This window comes from Odontomachus brunneus, unplaced genomic scaffold (genome assembly GCF_010583005.1).
Source record: "Odontomachus brunneus isolate Ranch 3 - 2012 unplaced genomic scaffold, Obru_v1 Obru_scaffold_031, whole genome shotgun sequence".
In the NCBI taxonomy this organism is placed as follows: Eukaryota; Metazoa; Arthropoda; class Insecta; order Hymenoptera; family Formicidae; genus Odontomachus; species Odontomachus brunneus.
In genome coordinates, this window is record NW_022639481.1 from 2,148,527 (window position 1) to 2,169,158 (window position 20,632).

The 20,632-nt window shown below is 43.9% G+C and overlaps 2 protein-coding genes across 3 annotated transcripts in view; both read left to right on the forward strand.

Annotated features, from left to right (window-relative positions):
• LOC116843258 (unconventional myosin-XV) overlaps positions 1–20,632 on the forward strand; it is a 37,469-nt gene that overhangs the window by 4,458 nt on the left and 12,379 nt on the right. Inside the window, exons 3-23 of one of the 2 annotated variants that reach the window (XM_032813531.1) lie at positions 5,840–5,950; positions 8,229–8,317; positions 8,399–8,462; positions 8,546–8,655; positions 8,805–9,089; positions 9,180–9,357; positions 9,443–9,721; positions 9,895–11,392; positions 11,612–12,080; positions 12,155–12,357; positions 12,431–12,702; positions 12,848–13,024; positions 13,154–13,610; positions 13,831–14,627; positions 15,149–15,253; positions 15,520–15,998; positions 16,157–16,429; positions 16,508–16,719; positions 16,796–16,991; positions 17,883–18,864; positions 19,013–19,255. In XM_032813531.1, coding sequence (XP_032669422.1) covers positions 5,840–5,950; positions 8,229–8,317; positions 8,399–8,462; positions 8,546–8,655; positions 8,805–9,089; positions 9,180–9,357; positions 9,443–9,721; positions 9,895–11,392; positions 11,612–12,080; positions 12,155–12,357; positions 12,431–12,702; positions 12,848–13,024; positions 13,154–13,610; positions 13,831–14,627; positions 15,149–15,253; positions 15,520–15,998; positions 16,157–16,429; positions 16,508–16,719; positions 16,796–16,991; positions 17,883–18,864; positions 19,013–19,255 — 7,479 coding nt within the window. The remainder of the gene's footprint in view (positions 1–5,839; positions 5,951–8,228; positions 8,318–8,398; positions 8,463–8,545; positions 8,656–8,804; positions 9,090–9,179; positions 9,358–9,442; positions 9,722–9,894; positions 11,393–11,611; positions 12,081–12,154; positions 12,358–12,430; positions 12,703–12,847; positions 13,025–13,153; positions 13,611–13,830; positions 14,628–15,148; positions 15,254–15,519; positions 15,999–16,156; positions 16,430–16,507; positions 16,720–16,795; positions 16,992–17,882; positions 18,865–19,012; positions 19,256–20,632) is intronic. The other variant, XM_032813532.1, reaches the window with a different exon arrangement.
• Positions 617–5,738, forward strand: LOC116843259. Its single transcript, XM_032813533.1, has one exon. It carries the CDS (start codon positions 3,356–3,358, stop codon positions 5,063–5,065), a length of 1,710 nt encoding a protein of 569 aa, XP_032669424.1. The 5' UTR covers positions 617–3,355; the 3' UTR covers positions 5,066–5,738.

Genomic DNA, 20,632 nt, shown 5'->3' on the forward strand with positions numbered 1-20,632 from the left:
AAATATGTTTTATTGTTTACTAAAACACAAGTTCTCAATGCTATCAAACGATAATTTGGTGATTTTCACGAGGTTACAATGTTTACATAGTCATGATCACGAAGGGATCGTTGCGTGGTCGGAGTCAATGATCTGCGCACACGCAATTGCGTTGCTGCTCGTAGCGACCACTTTCGAACGCCTCGTCCGACGTCTTCCATTGCTAGTCAACGATCGATTAACGTGCCGATCGACGTCGACTTTGCGACTAGAAAACACACGGTTAGTTCAATAAACGGCCAGTCCATTGAAGGATACGAAAAGCTATTTATTGGTAAAACGTTCCTATTTTAAATAGATAACACGACTATTGACTACCTATATATAATTATGCATTTTTAACACAACTAAAAACTCATCTAAAAACAACTGATTATTTAAAAAATTTAAAACCGTCCATTTTACGAATAATTAAATCTAAAAACTGCAAATTTTTAACAATTTAATTTGATTGCAAAATTAACTTGCGCATTTCTAATACTGAATGCAACAATACCGAGTTCACAGATTAATATCTCTTAATAGCAGCCACATATAATCAATGTGAAGGCGCATTTGAAAATTTTGTTGCGTGAGCGCGTTAGGAATGCAGATGCATTGCGAGCGCTAGGCAAGTGACGGCTTCTCACTTTTACTTCGCTCCCCGTGCATCCAATCGCATATAATGAACGCAATAATTGAGGAAGCATTCCGACGGCGCGAGCGTGGGGCATTCACGAAAATAAATTAAATAACTCATATTATTAGATAACTGCTATTATCGAAAATGAAGACATGAAGCTGTTAGAGATTTAACAAATGGATCCACGCTTCTCTTGCTGCTTGTGCTCGGGTCTTATATATACTCGTTAATCCATAACAATATACAAGAGAGACAGTTCATACGCTCTCTCTTGACGAAAAAAAATCACGACTTGGAATTGTTCAAAGGACTGATAAGGAAAATGAGCGACGAAGAGCCGGGCCACCTCGTAGACGAGGAATGTAAAAAATGTGACCGACGAATCAACCCAGCATTGGCGGGGGCAAACGTGATAATCGTGTCCCATTTTGAGATTGCGCTCATCGCAACCACAATCGACAATTTCTATCGCTCTTCTGCAACTCGCCACGGCCGCTAGGCAGAATCGCTTCCCTTCGCTTCTGCGGCTTCTGCAGCCCATGTCCAACGTATGTACGTGTGCGCGCGCGTATTTAGCGCGTAATTTATATAAGAAGAAAGGCACGCTTGGTTCCACCCCAAAGCGTTTCGATCCACTGGCGCCGGTAGCGTATGATTTCGTCCTCTCATATGCTGGAGAAGCGGCCCGAAGGCAAATACATTAGACGGCAGTCTATAAGTCGGACGGTTGACTGGAAAGACATGGTAAACGAGGCAACGAGACGGTGAAACGCGATACAGTGACGATCGGAGTGACACATTTGATCGAAAATGTGAGCCGCTTTCCTGGCACGGCCTAATTAGCGCGTCTCAATTAAAAACGCATACGCCACTGCATACGCGAGGCAATTGTTGCGGAGAGGAAGGCCTGCAACTTCCAGTGCCGCGTCGAACATCCTAGAGTCCGCATCGCGCTATCATCTTCAGCCTCGAAGAGAAGGAAGAGCGCTTCTGCCGAGCGGCTCGTTCCGGCGAAAGCGTCACTTTCGGGAGCGAAGGATGACGGAGAGGAGCATCGATGGTACTCAGGACAACATCGCAGAGACCGTTAACGAATTCCGCATGAGCTGCACGGATTTTTGCCAACTGACCCAATGAGCCCGATGGAAGCTCGCGTGGCCTCCTAACTTCCTTAGACTGAATTCAACATGCGCGACGACGCGGGTCCCATCCAGCGACTTAGGTCGCGGTCGTGGTCGCGATCGTGACAAGATTCCCTCATAAGGCCCGATCGTGGCTGCTGCAAGCAGATTCGAAAGTTGAAGGAAACATGGAGCGGAAAACGGTGAACATGAAAATGCACATTGGAAGTTAGCTGAGGTAGAAGAATCTGAAGCTTTGACGGACGAGCAGCAATCGACAACTTTACCGCAGATTTTAGTTGGGAACGAAGAGAGAATCTATTTCTTGGTTGCGGATACGATTTCGTGCGAATAATGAAGTGTTGTGCTCTCGTCCATTTACTTTCAGTTTGGTAACAGACGGTGTTGAAACAATGTGTTACGTACGAAAGAGTGAGCTCGATAATTAATATAAAATATTTAGTAATAGAATATACTAAAAATAAAAACAATTATTAAATAAAAAATTAAATATAAAATTAAATAACACCGATATATACGTTGATATATTAATAAAATTGATATTGAAATATATTGGAAGATTACTAACATTATATATATAATTAGCCTCGCGCGTGTGTTGCTTAGTAATTATTAATAATTAGCATAAAAAGCAGTGGCTTCTGAAGGAGTAGTTAATATTCGACTGCATAGAGAGCGATTGATAATTTCACGTGGAATTTTTTGTACTATACGAGTGACTAATGTGAAGCTTCATGTGAAGCAATCGCGACGAGTGAAAGATATGTGTCGTGTGTGTTCGATACTTCGGTGCATCCGAGAGAGTTGTGCAGCGGGCATTGACCTGAAACGTTGCATGCACTCATCTTCTACGAGGAGGCTATTATGTAAATTGAGCGAGCTTGAAAAATGCAATCGAAACACACTCAACATCACCGTAAACGGAGGAAAGCGCAATCGTGTCGCAGGTGATATTTATAAAAGGAAAACGGAGAAATGTTCGTATGTCACGTGCCACGGGAGTGGTTGGAAGACTGAGGACAGACACATGCTCATCCTTGTGTAGAGATACACACACGAGAACGTCCCTCACATCTCCCGAGATCATAATCCATAGAAATCGAGACTGTGTGTCCGCACTCACACAATCGCGCCGTAACACATTCAGCTAATGCCACGTCACTTATGTACACACGACGGATGTATGCGAAGATAAACACGTAGACACGTGTTACTCCCATATGGGAAACACTTAAACAGAGATCCGACTTTCAAAGAGGAAGCATTGTCCAAGAAATCTACGGATAAATTCGATTTCGGCTGGTATCCATTGATGAGTGGCTCTGAAACTAATGATAGTTGGGAATTCACGCTTGCTACCAGTCTTACGTACAGTCAATTTGGCACGCAAGGCGTTAGAGTGTGCGTAAGCCACCGACATTATCGGCAACGAGGTGCTGCGCGATCACGCGCGAAGAGAGAAATCTCGGCGAAGAGGTAAGCGGTGAGCGATCCGTCCGGTATGCGTTGCACATGAAGCGCACGGCCGATCGCCTATATACTCTCGCCAGCGATGGCTAACATGGATCCACCAGGATCGGTGAAGCAGCAGCAACAACGGCGCTGGTCCGTGGGTCGATCGTCGACCTCGCGGAGTCACTTTTCGCCACGCTCCTCGGAAGCTTTCTACGCGAGCGCGGAACCGTTATCCGGCCGCGGCGGACGCGCGTTGCATAATGCGAGCGGCAGCGGCCCAGACCCAGATTCGAATTCCGCTCCGGATTCCTGCGGCGCGCCGGAAGCAGCGAGGAACAGGCAATATCGGACTTCCGTCCGGTCGTCGCAGGAACCGAAGGATCGCCGAGCGACAGCGACCAGCGATCGTGAACTTTTCCACACCGTGCCGCGCGGCTTGGCGATCTCCAGGAAAGAGATCCTGCGACGCAGATGCGTCAAGGACGATACCGAGATCCCACTGAATTCCGCGAAGAAGGAACAGTTGGAGAGACCGAGAACTCTGCCGTCAATCGGTAGGAGAACTCGCCAGGACGCCGAGCACACTTCTTCGCTCCTGAAGAGAGTCTCCCGGCAGGATATCCTGCGGCGACGCGCAAGTGCGGAAGCGCAATTGAAGGACGTGGCGAAGATACCTTCTAACATTCAGAATCCCGCCCGCTGGGCTAAGGAGGATCGCGATCTCTCGCGGCCGTCGACCTTGCCTAAGATTTTGCACGCCTCGAGATCGGCTCGACTGGAAGAGTACGTGACTTCGAGGACGAGAGAGTCCGTTGGGAGGGAGGCGCCGATCTATGGTAGGATTCGACGGCGGAAAATGTCGTTGCCAACCGGCGTTACGTCCCTGCGCGACTCCGCGACGTCTTTGAGCACTCTGACAAGGTTCTCCAAGACGAAGACAAGTGGTGAGCGCGCCGAGACTTCGAAAGTCGTTAGACACTTGCGGGATCCCGTTCCCGACACGCCTGATCGATCCAAGTACGCAAATGATGCCAGCGGTGACGACATCGTTTACGCGAAGGTCGCGCGCAAGGTTTCCAGGCAGGTGTCTCAAGACCAGGAGGAGAAGCCAGGATCAATCGATAGAGCGGTGTCCAGGCGGAGGATAATCAGCAACGTCGATCATGCGGATTCCTTCGAGCGCAAAATGCATCAAGATCGGGATCAAGAATTGGTCCAAGTAAAGCACGACGCCATATTGGTCTCTAAAGCAGACTTTGAGCGAGTACGTAACTTCAAGGTGCGGAAACACGATTCGGAGAGTACGAATGCGTCTTCTCGAGTGGACTCCGTTGAGTCTAGAACAAGGAAGAATTCAAGAACAGACTCCTGGTCTCGCAGTAGGTATCCTCGAACGGACTTCACGACAAGCAGCGAGCGACAGGTGAGATGCAGGTCGAAGTCGCAAAGTGGACTATTAGTGGAAGGTCAAAAGGAGAACCCGAGGACACCGATAAGACCGACGACGTTGCCAAGTTATGTGAAGATCGGAAGGAAGACATCGACGGGACATTCGACCAAGGATGTAAACGAGCAACGAAGGGCCTCCAACGCGGGATTAATGACGAAGCAAACCAAAGAGAGATCGAATTATGTGAGGAAGACGGCGACGCACGTCCCAGCGCACGTCAGAGCCTTCAGCGACGCTAATAGCGTTCGATCTTGTTCTCCCGCAACGTCGTCATCGATATTTGGCTTCTGTACCGGAAAGAGGAAGACGTCCTCCGTGTCGCGCGGCTCTCCATCGTGGAACTTGAAAACGGTTTGAGTATTCGAAAATCGCAACAGTATTCAAACTTAATGAACATATTAACTCGTTCGCTATGTGGAAATTAAAAGAGAGCAGCCAAGCTCTCATAAGTTTTTAGCCCCATTTTGTTTGGAAATCTTAAATTATTTTTTAATAAAATTGTAGCTATTGATTGCTAAAATTTAGCTAAAAATGTGACCAGCGAATAGCTACTAATCAATTCTGCTAGTTTCAACAGAATTAATCGACGATTAATTTAATTGTAGCTTGGTAAAAAAATATCACCTTTAATTAATAATAATTATTAGCACTTATAATCCGTATTGTTTTATTTACAAAGACTTCCATCTTTCCCATTTTTTATATTTCCTATACATTTCCTAAGGTCTTAACGATATCATTTACTTTGACAGAACACATATCTTTTTAGGCCACTTCTCCCAAATGGTGAAGCGTGTCATTTTCATACTTACATATATTTAATCTATTTATGAATAGTTATAATTTTATTAAAAAATAATTTAAGATTTCGATTGTGGGGCATATATCATAAAATGAGGTTAAATTTGGCCGCATTCTTTAGAATTGAGAATTTAGAATTAAAATCAAAACTACTGCTTAATATTTTGGATAATGTGAATTGATTTCACCTACACCTCAATTTTTAATACATTATTGAAAACAGTAGATATCTGCGTTTAGCAGTTATCGTTCTAATAAAGTGTTAAAAAAGAAAATTAGCTATCAATGTCGCTGAACCTTTTATTTCAAGTGCGATTATGTTACTTGCAGGGTGAATTAGTGTGGTTCGACCCTGGAGTCGGCCACGTGCTGCCAGGCGAGGTTCTGGAATATCACCGAGCTGCCAATGTACTTTCGGTGCAAGCGGTTATCGCCGGCAAGGTAAAGAGAGTCTCGATAGAAAGCGTTTAATTAACGCCTATAAGACTAACCGCGCATAATTATGGGAAGCAGATGGAAAACGCGATAACTAGAAGAGAGGACAGGTCAGGTCGTACATTTAACTTCGATGTAAACGATCCCTTCTATTCGTCAACACCCAGCTATCTCATGACCGCGCAGCGGTCAACCGGTTATTCTGCATTTACTGTGGATGAAAACTATGCAGACGACCTGACCACTTGACACTATCTTCGCGCCAAAACGTTTACATAAATGTCGCGTTTCTAATTTTAGCTTGTGAATTATTTAGTCCTCTAAAATATCTGAATATTTATCAATTTACACACGATTTTAATGTTCAACGCTAACTTAACACCGTAACCTCGATTCAATTTAGGTAACAACAGGTTAAGTATGCTTCAGACGGGTCACTACAAGCAATCGTCAAAACAAACAGAAACGGCGCGAATATGCGTGATATTTGAGTAATCTGCCGGTCGGTTCTCGACTTTCTAGCGACCTTATACAAGGTGTCTCGCAATGATCGTCGGCAAAGCAGATTATAGAATTCATTAAGTGAAACGGAGCAACTTTCCTTTTGTTCCTTTAGCTTGAATAACGGATTTTTTAATTATTCAATATTTTAGTGAACGCACCATTTGGCTGGTAACAAATGGCTTTGAACAAGCGTATGTTATGGCGATCCTCCAATGCGTGTACATCCTTCGTCGACTAAATCTTATTCGCGAAAAACTTGAGCAACTGAAATACGGTTCTTCAAATATTTGCAAGAGGCCAAATTGTCCCGTTTTGGTTAAGAAACGTCGTGGTCTACTTTTTATTCGATCACTAGCAGACACCCAGTACATTTGAATGATCCATTAAACAAGAACGTGAGCCACAACTCTCACGTCGTGCTCGCGTCTGTTTCAATCTGGTTTCCACCTTTTTCGCCTTTCTGTCCTTCGCGCTCGTGCGAATTTCAAGTTCGTGCTCCCGCGCCTTGAATTGTAGCCATTGTTGGTCATCGATCTCCCTGGTGTGGGCGTCTCTCGTATTTAAAGAACCCACGAACAGCGCAGTGAAATGAGAGACGGATGATTATTCACACGCATCGTTAACGTAATTTCCATTAATACCAGGCAACCACATCATTATGCAACCGACACCCACCGCAGGCCATTTAGCAACACGGGGAGTTTTCCTGCCTGCCTGCTTTGTGTTCTCCATGCGTATTGTCGTGCACTAGTTGCAGCACTGCACTTCACCGGTGTCCCATTATAGATGACGGTGCACATTGGCGTAAAGCACACTGGTTGTTTTTAAAATAACGCCTGAAGAACTTGATGCTCATTATGTAGATTTCATTATGCTAACTTGTTCTTTTAGTCCTATATGTGACGGATGAATTACACGATCATAGATATGTCATTAATCCTGAAGTTATATATTCTTCCCTATCCCAAGTAACACCTTATTATGCCCTGAAATTACTTTCTATATAATAGTGGAATTTGTTGAATATATGTTTCTCTTTTAGAAGTGACATCCCTCGATACTTACAATGAAAAAAGCTTCATCAAATAAAAAAATTTATCAGTTAACCATAACAATTCAGATATATGAATTTAAAATGTAAATATGAAAATACATATTTTTCTTTTTTTACTTTTTATAATCTTGATGTGTAGTTTATTAAACATATAAGTATAATTAAAACGCTTTAATATGTTAATGTTTTTATATTTATATAAATTATATTTATGCAGTTTTATAGAGTTTATCATAGTCGTTTTCCGGTTAAAGCAATAGTAAAATAAAGAGGAAATAAAATTAAAAAGCAAACGATATATTAAAATTAATAATAATAATTAATAATAAAATTTCTCTTACTATTCTGTCGTAAACAACGTGCTGTCACCGACGCCAATGGAATCGCAACTGCAAACGCAGACGGTCCGGTATCCGGTTAGGTCTCACGTGAGTGGCTCTCTCGCGTCTTATGTGAATTCGCACGAATCCTCGTTTTTTGTCGGACGTTCTCCTCACAGGCCACGCCGAGAAAATGCGACAAAAATGATCACAAATTTTGTTTCAAATGGAAAGTTGCGTTTTTGAACGTTCCCTGTAACCCTTTTTTGCTGTTAAAAATTGCAAATGGAAAGCGTCGTCGAGCGTAATCGTACGTTCACAAAAATTGCACGAATGCATATGACTAAGCTGGACTTTTGTGCAGAAAAGCAACGAATAATTAATGTGTACAATTAATGTGTTTAAGCCGCAAATCTTCACTCTCACGAACCTGAACGGAGTAAAGCCCAGGCAGGACTTGGGTCAAAATGGTGTCGAAGATATGATCCAGTTGACGTGAGTCTCTTCTTTGCTACATACTGAATCATATGTAATTATGTTCGATATTTTCTTCAACAATCCGATTAAATTTTTTAGAGATTTGAACGAAGCTTCGTTATTGTGGAATTTGAAGATTCGTTACGACAAAGAATTAATTTATGTACGTATTTATTACTAATTATTCGTTATTAACTGTTAACGTTAATAACGTTAATTATATTTATAATGAATCTGTGTGTACAGACATACACAGGAAGTATCCTCGTCGCAGTGAATCCGTACAAAATGTTCGACATCTACGGATTGGATCAAGTGAAGCTTTACGAAGGACGGATCCTTGGAACACTTCCACCGTTAGTATATATTAATTCCCTTATGTTTTAAATAACGTATATTTTAATTAATTTAAGTAACAAACCTCACAAAGGTCATATTGCACTTAATTTTGTAACTTGTAACCTTATATCCAAAGCAAACGATTTTATTTGAACGTTTTCTGCAGACATTTATTCGCTGTGGGCTCTTCCGCGTATAGTCAGGTGACTGCGGCCAACAATTCCAGTGCCAATCAGGTGGTTGTTATTTCTGGCGAGTCCGGCTCAGGAAAGACGGAGTCTACGAAATTAGTGATGCAATATCTCGCGGCAGTCAATCGCGCACCTAACAATCTTGTCACCGAACAAATTCTGGAGGCGACGCCGCTTCTCGAAAGCTTTGGTAACGCTAAAACGCCACGAAACGACAACAGTAGTCGATTTGGAAAGTACTTGGAGGTTCACTTTAGAGAGTAAGTAATGTTAAGAGCGAACAAGAGCGAACATTGATGTCATAGTTTCGTTGATGCTGATTATGGAGATTTCATTTATCTGTTTCTCAGCGGTGCGATCGTAGGCGGTAGGATAACGCAATATCTGCTAGAAAAGAGTAGAATAGTAACTCAAGCTTCAGAGGAGAGAAATTACCACGTGTTCTATGAACTTTTGGCTGGACTTGACCAGCAACTCAGGGATAAATATGGTCTTCTTACCCCGGACAAGTATTTTTATTTAAATCAGGTACGTGAAGAGACCTTATATCTTCACTGTTCAGGAAGATAACCTCCATTAGATAATTATTAAGAATATTCCGTGTTTGTTTCAGGGTGGAAACTGTGAGATTGACGGCAAAAGTGACGTTCAGGATTTCAAGGCACTCTTGTCAGCCATGCAAGTCCTGGGCTTCACGTCCGAGGAGCAAGACACGATCTTTAAAATTCTAGCTAGTGTATTGCACCTGGGCAACGTGTACTTTCACCGGAAGCAAATGAGGCACGGTCAGGAAGGAGTGGAAGTTGGTTCCGACGCTGAAATACGCTGGGCGGCGCACCTCCTTCAAGTAAATTCCGATGGCATCATCCGAGCATTAACTACAAAGACGACGGTGAGTTTCCAAACAATACAATTGTCTAAGAAACGTAAAGCTCCTTAAGAAGAATGATTTATTGTTAGATATCTTCTAGACATTAGTTGGGCTTCTTCTAAATATATCTCAGTTGTTTAGATTCTCGTTAAGTCAAACTAGTAAAACATAAATTCTTTGGCTTATTATCGCAGGAGGCTAGAAACGAGCGAGTCTTTACGGCTTTGAACATCGACCAAGCTCTTGATGCCAGAGACGCTTTCGCAAAAGCTCTGTACAGCTCGCTCTTCTCGTGGCTGGTAGCGCGCGTCAACCACATCGTTTACAAAGGCACCAAGCAGACAGCGGCCATTTCGATCCTCGACATCTTCGGCTTCGAGAATTTCACGGAGAACAGTTTCGAGCAGTTGTGCATAAACTATGCGAACGAGAATTTGCAATTTTACTTCAACAAGCACATCTTCAAGCTCGAGCAGCAGGAATACGCGAAAGAGAAGATCGATTGGACCACCATCAACTACACGGACAATCTACCGGTTATTCACTTGATAGCGAAGAAACCGGTGGGCATTCTTCACCTGCTGGACGACGAGAGCAACTTCCCCAAGGCGACGGATCTTTCCTTCTTGGAGAAGTGCCACTACAATCACGCACTGAGTGAACTGTACTCGAGGCCTAGGATGAACTCGGCCGAGTTCGCGATCAGACATTACGCTGGACAAGTTTGGTACAATGTGGAAGGTTTCCTGGATAAGAACAGAGATACACTGAGGCCGGATGTAGTCGAGTTACTGATCAGCAGTAAGATCTCGATGGTTAGCAAGATGTTCCAACATGTTAGAAATACTCATGAGGCCAACAAAACGATGAACAAGCCGAACGGCAGATTCGTCACGATGAAGCCGAGAACACCGACAGTTTCGGCTCGGTTTCACGACAGTCTCCAGCAGCTTTTGGATTCCATGTCTCAATGTAATCCATGGTTCGTTCGCTGTATCAAGCCGAACACTGAGAAAGCACCAATGAAATTCGACATGCCATGTGTGCTGGAACAGTTGAGATACACGGGAATGTTGGAGACGATCCGCATCAGGAAAACTGGCTATCCAGTTCGTCTCTTATTCGGGCATTTTGTGGATCGTTATCGGTATCTTGTCTCGACGCATTTGCCAAGAGGAGCACCCAACAAGGAGCTTTGCAGAATAATTTTGAGCAAGGCAGCGCCGAAAGAGGCTCAGTCGCAGTACCAGCTCGGTCTTACCAGGGTGTTCCTGCGGGAATCATTGGAGAGAGCTTTGGAATATAACAGAGCGTTGATTTTGGAAAGGGCGGCCATCACGGTTCAAAGATACACGAGAGGCTTCTTAGCACGCAGAAGATTCCTCAACATTTCTCGAAGCACGGTGTTGATACAGGCAGTGTATCGTGGTTACCGCGAGCGCAAACAGTTCCGCGCGATGAAGAAGGGTGTTATGATGGCGCAGAAATTATATCGAGGTAGGAAACAGCGAGAGAGGTTCAAGGTGTTGAAGGAGGAGATGACGAAGAGAGCGGAAATCGAACGAGCCAGTAAGGAGCGAGCGAAGGCGAAGCAGCAACGGGAAGAACAGGAGAGAACATCGCGGGCTGTTGCTGGCGTCAATCACTTGGAAATTCCCGCGGAATTAGCCTTTATCTATAGCAAACTTGATGGTACGTTCTTGCCGGATCTTCCCGAAATCACATAAACTCTTAAGAAATATCATAAAAATATTCTAGATTTTAATCATTCAATAAATTCAATTTATCTAAATTTTTAAAATTTTATTCAATACAAATTATATAAATTTCTTAAATTTTATTCAATACTCTATAGTATTTCAGACATCATCCATTCATCTATTGAACTTTCTCGTTGTTTATAACTTCTAGATTGGCAACCTACTCACACTGAGAGAAATCTCCTCAAAGTCGTCGGCCAAGTTGTCCCAATGAATTACTCTTTCAATTTGCCATCTGACATCGATCAGTACCAGTTCTCGAAGTTTACAAACATTTACTTCAAGAGCCATATCTTCGGGATGAAACGAGAGCCGATTAAGACGCCGTTCCTAGCAAAGGCTCGTGACCAAGATTACACGGACTCTCTGATGATCTTCAAAATGATTTTGCGCTTTATGAACGAGAACAATCTCAGCGGCAAGCGGGAACAAGCGTTGGGTGACTATATTGTTAACAAGGGTATCGTGAACGAAAAGCTGAGGGACGAGATATTGTGCCAATTGGCAAATCAAACCTGGAAGAATGAGAACGACGCGAACAAAGAAAGAGGATGGCTGCTGCTTTCCAATTGTTTGTCAGCCTTCCAACCCAGTGGTACCCTCTTCAAGTATTTTCTCAAGTAAGTGTCCTCGTCTCTACCGGACGAATGCGTCATTATAAAGAGATTGTGTCTAATTAAAATTCCTCAATTAGATACGTCTCCGATCACGCCTACGACGGCTACAAAGCCTACTGCCAACGCAAGCTGCTGCAAGGCGAAAGAACGGTGTACCGTGTGATGAATAATAATCAGCAAACGGTGCATCAAGTGCCCAGGAATTACCCGCCGTGCGTCTTAGAATGGCGGGCTAACAGGAATCGTGTAAATATAGCGCTGAACGTTGGCTTTTACGACGGTAAGTTGTTTCCCAATTCGTTACAATCAAGTACACTGTAGAGAAAAGTTAGTCGATATCTTTTATTTTACAGGCGAGACAACTACCTGCGCGATTGATTCTTGGACAACATGCGAAGAATTGGCTAATCTCGCAATTCAGAATCACGGGGTGGAAAACAATGGCTGGACCATCACGCTCTGGAACCAACTGGACGGTCCAGACGCTATCGTGACGGAAACCAATGGCTTCGACTATGTTTTGGATTTAATCTCGGAAATGGAGTTGGCACCAGCTTTCCCAGCCGCCAAACACATGTTCTTGGAGCAACGCAAGAACAGTCTACCACCTATAAAGAAACGAGAAGTGAGAAAATTTTTTTATTGGCTGTAAATAATATAATAGAAGAGTCTTATAAAATAATTTTAAGCCAGGAAAAATTCATGAGAGAAGATAATTGAAATTAATTAGGGTTTTCTCATCTTTAAACTAATAATGTATTTTTCTTTAGCATGCCCAGGTAATTCGAGAGTTGGAACAAGAGATGGAAATCCCGGTCCTGAAGACCTTCCAACCTTTGGAAAGAAAAACAGTGCCAAAAGTAGTTGACAAACCCGTTGAACCAGAAATTCAGACACCTAGGCGGCCGATTGTTCCTCCGCCGCAACCACCTGTTGTCAAACCACCCGTATGTATCAATCTAATTAATTACATTGTTCCTTCTTCATAAGTAAAACTTAATTAATCAGAGATTAACGTGTATTACTCTTATATCCAAGACATTATTTGAGTGTCTAAAAATATGATACTGTTGTAGGTACGAAAGCAATCACATGAAGCTATTTTGGAGACTACAATCGAGACAGGATTGTCGAGGAAATCCGCCTTGAACGATCGATATTTCGAGAAGGAAAAGCAGCGCAGCCGAAGTTTGGACAACTTACTTCAGCCGGAGGTCGTACCTTCGCCGGTGAAGCTCGCCAATCTTGGACTCTCCTCATCTAAATTGAATGAGCGATATCACAGTCTGGAGAGAATCGGTGAGACTTCAGCAGTCAGCAATGTCGAATACATGACGCGCAATGAAGCCACGCAAGAGAGGAAGTACAGCAGGATCACAAGGACGACGGAGCCCAACATCGTTGAGGAGGAGGATCTCACCATCGACTTTGAGTATCCAGACATCCAGTCCGTCAGTCAAACCGGCAGATCGGAAGACGACAAGAGCAGCTACATTAGATCGCAGACCAGATTCATCAAGTCACAATATCCCGGTGAGCAGATAATAATAAATATTTCCTTTGAAGATCTCGCAAGATTTGAAGAGATCATATGCGTACACCAATGGCACGAAGTTTATCTCGCTTTCATTACTTAACTCGTTCTTGCACAACCCTACTCCCAGAATTTACGCGGCAGTGAAAGTCCCAGCGATTACGCAACGCATTTTTCCGTATCAACTTTGCGCTGATCGATCATTTCTCTTGCTTTCAGGCAAACGCGCGCTGCCAGGGAGCCAGTCTAGTCGCGCGTATATCGAAAAGAGTGAATATGGTGTGAAATCATCAGCTATGTCCGACACCAGCGAGGCACCATCCTTGGCATCGCATGTGCGCCGCGTTCGAGTGCCCAGTCAGGCCTCCGACGTAGACCAGTTCCTGGACGAGCTCTTCATGCCGGTTTTGGACGGTAACCTTGACGAACTGTCGGATGCCCGTAGTTTAGCCGCTTCGATAAAAGGCTCGCGAAACACCAAATTATCTGGCAGCCAAACAGTGCTGGAGAATGTGCAGAAAATTGATCCTCGAACTGTCAAACTAGCCACCGTCGATGACTTCGTCGAAAGAATGATGACAGACGATAGTGATATAGACATCAACGCGAGTGAATTATCGAAGAGAATTAAAGGAGGTGGCAATATGGACATTCCTAATCAGAACACGGCCTTCAACTTTAGTCCTATTGCGCAGAGTATGATGTCGCCACCCATGATGATGCCCATGTTCAGTCCCGCTCAACAAGTCCCACCTGCTCAGAGCACCAACATGAGCATGGGCGCAGGGTTCATGCCCATCCCAATCTACAGTATGCAAGGTCTCAGCTTGCCGCAATATCCCAGCTCACCGCCCAACCAAAACAACGACATGATGGCGTACCAGCAGAACCTTCAACGGGCTTTCCTGCAGAGCGCGATGGCGCAGAATATCCAAATACAACAGCAACTATTAGCGCAGAATCAAGCCTTGCAGCAGCTGCTGGTCCAGAGCCCGCAGAACTCAACACAGCAGCCGGTGAGATATTAATAAGAAAAGCGATAAGAGAAATCTGTACAAAGTCTAATATCCTAGGTTTATGTAATTGGCCAGCATCAGATCGGCTTATCGTGTTTCGAGTTGTTTAAGTCAGTCAACATAATTATCCAGAAAAATTCGAATTTTTTAAATGCGTAATAAAAATTTAAAAAAAATTTTCAGATGTTTTTTAGATATTTAGAAATTTTTTAGATACATTTGACAGAGACCTGATTGGATAATTCAGGAAGCAATCTGATATTCCTCGATATTGAACCACGATAAGAAGATTAGAGGTGCGAACCTGCATGTCAAGGACGATCACAAAAGGTTCACCGCCGTCGTCGCGGCTCTCAGTGTCACGTTTCATGATCACGTAACTGTCATTAACTCGATGATCCTTAATTGATAACCGATTAATGTGCGCGTTTAATGAAAGCTAACTCTTAACGGAAGTATGGTTGTTCTGGACGATCCTATGGGTTTCTGAGCCGCGTCGCGGCACGGGTGTGTGTTTCCAGAGCACGGTGTTACCCGCTGGCCCCTCAAGCATGAATCTTGTCCCCCCAGCCCCCCCAATCGGTGCCCAAACGGGGCCCAATGATTCTATCGGACGCTACTCCAAGGTATCTACCGATTTTAACTAACCTACGCTCTATCGTGGCTTCCCAACAACTACAGAAGTATCGTGTACATATCGGCTAGCAGAGTCCGAGGGAGAGATGTTCGGTGTTAGGGCCAACCGGAACAGACAGTGTATCATTCACCGGATCATCATAGCCCTTTCCCATAGTAAACGTTTTAATCTCGAGTTGACCCGCGTGCAAATTTCACTGCAAACGAACTTTGGTGCAAAGGCACTGTTTATTTCATCCGATCTTTCTTCGATCAGGTCTCGTTTAGAGAACCCGATGACGGTGAATTGTGGTCCACGGAGAAACGGGGAACACCGTTGCAATCCACGCCAACGAGTCAACGGCAGGAAACAATGACGGTGAAGGCGCAAATTCACAGATCGCAAAGTCCACTCAGAAAGAATTCCGAAGCCACCCGGAAGACGAGCATAGATTACGCACGAAAGATCAGTGTGGATCGCAAGGTGGTGGATAGGAAGACATCCTCGGGACAAACGGAAGTGAAAAGAACCAGTTCGAGCAAGAGTAATGTGCAAAGCAACTTCACCAATGTGCTCAGCGAGCTGAAGAATAGGAAAAGCAGCATAGATAGCAATTTCTCAAGTTCAAGCAATAACAAAGGTGTCCCACCACCCCCGCCGATGCCCCCGCCTTTAGAATCCCATGATCCTTCGGAGTCCAGGCCGTTCCTCGATCCATACGGAAGGGCGAAGACTGTGCGTATTGGAAAGTGGAGGTAAATCCAAGCTCTCACAAGTTAATAACAAACTTTCTTTTCCTAAGACTTAGCTTTCCTAAGAGTTATTAGGTACTCTTATAAATTCAATGAACTTTCTGATTCCTTTGTAACTAAGTTTTAATTTTGTGATTATATGATTTCGATGTCGCACTTAGGTGGCCACCGCCGAGCGACTCCAATGAAAATCAAGGACAAGATAGTTTTATAGAATTCAAAATGCGCCAACAGCAACAGCAACGTAAGATAACTCCACAATATCAGGAGTATGACCAAGGTGAAGGTGAACCAGCAACAGAAGGCGGCGTCGAATGGGAAGAATTTGAGATCGAGAACATTGTTACCAATGATGTCGCTCATCCACCAGCGAGTACGCCTAAACACGAAAACGGATATAAAGAGGAAGGCGAAAAGAAGAAGAAGAAATCGAAGTAATTGACACTAGACTCCTCATATTTCTATTACTTTTAAAACAGAGCAGCAATTCGATTAGCTGAATTTCTTCACAGGTCGGCTTTGGACATAGGCGCGCAGAGACCATCGCCAGGAAGTATAGGCAAGCTAAAGCTCAGCTCGGAGATGAGGCAGAGATTGGAAAAAGTAACGGCAAATCATAGTGTGAGGTCTACAAAGACGGCTGAGAAACCTGCTCTTCCGCGAGAAGACGGGAAGGTTAAACGCTTAGAGGACAACAGAAAGCTCCTGTTGGAACAGCAATTAGGTAATTAAACTTTCTGATTTCGCATACTAAAAAATTATTAAAAATTCGCGTACTAAAAAATAGAATATTTTTCAAGGTGGTAGATGGGACGATTATTCTTCCACTGTCGATGACACTCAAAGTGTTACTTCTAAAGGCACGACAGACATGATGACACAAGCTCAGGTTGTGAGGACACAAATCGAGAGAATGGAACGTCCTGTACCGCCTCCACCACCCATTACTCCGCCACAACCCCCGAGTCCAAGGGGTGGCAGTGTTTACAGCAACAGGTAATGTTAACCGAATTAAAATTTACTAGAAATCCAATGCACTAGCATAAAAGAAAATTTTTTGTCTTTAAAAGAGAGGAAAATTTCTCCTAATTTTAAACTTAATTTGAAAAAAGCTCTCTTCAAAATTTCTGAAAAAGAAATTTGTTTTTCCTTATTTATTAACTTTAAGGGGCTGCTGAAGTCGATGACGAACTCGAACAATGTGGATAACGCAGAAATGATCGTCACTAACTAATTACGCTATCCTTTTCGTATTTCTTATACACACAGAATTTACGTAAATGTGTGTTGTTTTGTTTTACTCAGCGGAAAATTTAACCATGTATAGAAGTAACCATGTATAGAAACCTTTTTGCAAATTTTTCTGATATTCTTAAACTTCTGAATTCAAATGCGAATACAGCAATGTTCTTTAAAATGTTTCTGTTTGGAGTATCTTTTGATATGTACAAACTGCGGAACTTTTAACAAATATGACGCTAACTGACAGCTTGATATTCTACATTTAAAACTTTTTTTCGTTTTCATATATTGTGCAATGCTCTTATTTATTTTTGCATGTACTTTCATTGCGTAAATAAATTTGCGTACATAATTTTAATATGTACAAGCTGCGGAACTTTTAACAAATATGACGCTAATTGACAGCTTGATATTCTACATTTAAAACTTTTTTTCGTTTTTATATATTGTGCAATGCTCTTATTTATTTTTGCATGTACTTTCATTGCGTAAAAGCATTTATAATTCTGTACAATCAATACGTAATATCAATAAGTAACCTTTGCAAGAAAATGTCACTCTACTCTGTCATGTTACTCTGTCGGTAAAGTGTTCAGCATCTCCTTAAACGCTCTATTAACTTTAAAATGGTTCACTTGTTTACAGCCAATCCGGTGTGCCTCAGCCGCGATCACCACCAGCGCCGATCGAACCAAAAAGCCGTGACTCCTTCCGCACGTCTCCTGACTCCGAGGCGTTCGATCACTTCCCGAAGAACCAAATGTTCAGCCAAAGCCGTGACATCTTTGCCTCTCAGCAGCATTTACGCGACAATCACGATTATCGAAATGACTTTGAGAAAGCTCGCTCTTCTGACACCAAGTCCAAGGACTTCTACGGGAAGGATAGCACCGACCTGGCGAGTTCGACGCGCGACCACAACTCTGACTTCGACTCACGTCGCGATCTAAATTCTGAAATCTTCGATTCCAAATATGCATTCGACGGTTCAAATATTAAACGTGATCCCTTCAGCATGACCCGAGACGTGTCTCCCAAGTCACGAGACAGCTTCGGGATGCCGTCGCCACGAGACTTCGGCGTCGTGCCGAACACGAGGGAGTCCTTTACCGTCGCACGACAAAGCTTCAAGAAGTTGGACCGAGAAGTGGACAGACGATCGAGCGTAGCCTCGACACATCGCACTGACAAGATGGAGAGGATTGAGATCGAAGAGTGGCCGGAATTCCTCAAGCCGGTATTACCACCGGCTGATAAGCCGGAGATCGAGAAGGTCCAAGAAGTAGTGAACACCAAACTCTACCCGCAAACTTCTAACGCGCATTTCACGTACAACAGAGTCACTTGGACCTTGAGAGTCAAGAAAGAGGTCTTCGCGCCCAATGAAACGTTGAACAGTCCTTTGGCGTTGCATCTGGTGTTCTGCCAAGTGGCGTACGATGTACTGGCGACCTCCAGCATAAGAATCACCAAGGAGGATCGGCAAAACATGCTGAAGATGTTAGATAACTACGGCGTTACGTTGGACAATCTCCAAAGCACGCAACACAAGATCACAATCAAGAAGAACATCGTGGATATGGCGAAGCAATGGCCGTTGTACTTCGCCAGGATATTCCCCGTGTCGGTAAGTTCATTTCTGTATCTTCTTTAAAGCCGACCGTAGTGAGTGTTTTGATCCGTTGGACGTCTTGATTGAATGAGAAAAATGGCCTGAACGTTATTCTGACTTCGCCATTTAAATCTCGCTAATTCTAATTCGAATTCCTCCACAGATCGGCCCGCAACATCCAGAGACACAGCATGTGGCAGTATCACATCATGGACTTCGATTAATCAAACGCACGGCTAACGGGGATCTGATAATCCTGGAGACTCTGCCGCTGGAGGACATCGTCTCCGTGAACTCTTCCAGAGCCGGCGTATGCGTTCTGCAGGTCGCTTCGGGAGTCAGGCTGCCCTTGCACACGAATCGCGCACCGCAGTTGGCGGAGATGATCGGCAGATACATCAGACTGGTGAGTAAACCGCGATCCATCCTTTCCAGAGGTGGTCGAACCACGCGCGCTCGTCCACGACCAATTAGCGATCGGCGCAGGAATTATAACGGCACGGTATACCTCATAATCCACAACGAGGCAACCGCCGACAACGCCTAGTGTAAATTGCGTTTCCAGTGAGTGGTCATATGTGCTGGCCAATGCCTTCTACTTCGTCTCTTTTTCTTCTCCCTTTATCTCTCCCCTTTTCCGCCGTTGGTGAACGTCGGAATTAGCGATCCATTACCGACGCCGCACTCGATACTTCCATTCTCGTGTACTTCATCGTCCTCGACGATTATACTACGTCAATTCCGCGCATTAATATCGATTTCCTGACACAAGCTTTTCTTCGCTTTCTTTTTAACTTTCTTTTCATCGGTATTCACCTTATTGTCGTTATGGATTTTACAACGAAAACAACTTAAAACATTTGATTATAGTGATCTTTACGCCCTATTGCGGTTATATCGAAGCACATAAGAGTCGTACTTCAAGGAAACATTCCTCCACTCTATTTTATCCCAGGAACCTTAATCACACCGATTCTAGGTGAATTATTACGGCCACGAAACACTTGAGTTTTTTGCGCTCGAGAGAGAGAGAAAGAGAGAGAGAGAGAGAAATCCGTCTCGAACGTCTTGTGCAAGCGGAGAGATCGGATTTCTCATAACACGCGCAGTGCACGTCCAGCAGATGCACCTGCATGCATCGTCGCCACACGCGATTCGAGAAGCGGATTGTTCAGCGTGACGGACGTTCGCCCGTCCGTCAGACATATCGATAGCTAGGTGCAAAAGAGTTGTTACTAGCAACGCTGAGTTTTTCTGAGCACGGTCATTAAAGATTTCACCTTGATGGCACGGATCAAGAGCGCTCATGACGATGCTAATTTTTTTGTGGAAGGAGGCAGAGAGAGAGAGAGAGAGAGAGAGAGAGAGAGAGAGAGAGAGAGAGAGAGAGAGAGAGAGAGAGAGAGAGAGAGAGAGAGAGAGAGAGAGAGAGAGAGAGAGAGAGAGAGAGAGAGAGAGAGAGAGAGAGAGAGAGAGAGAGAGAGAGAGAGAGAGAGAGAGAGAGAGAGAGAGTTGGATGTATAACGTAAGATCAATAACGCGCAGATTAAAATACTTGCGCAATTCAGGACACAACGCTGTTGAAGCACATCATCAGCGCGTATTTGTTCAATAATGTGCTACTGATTGCTATAATGAGACATTCAGCCATGTGCCAATAACTGGAAATGAAAATCTATATCTTTCAATAATGACGATAATTTAAAGCCCATGATTTCCTGTGCAATCGTTCCGCATTAAACCTTCGATCTTCTTTACTTTCACATCGCGATCATTGGCAGGG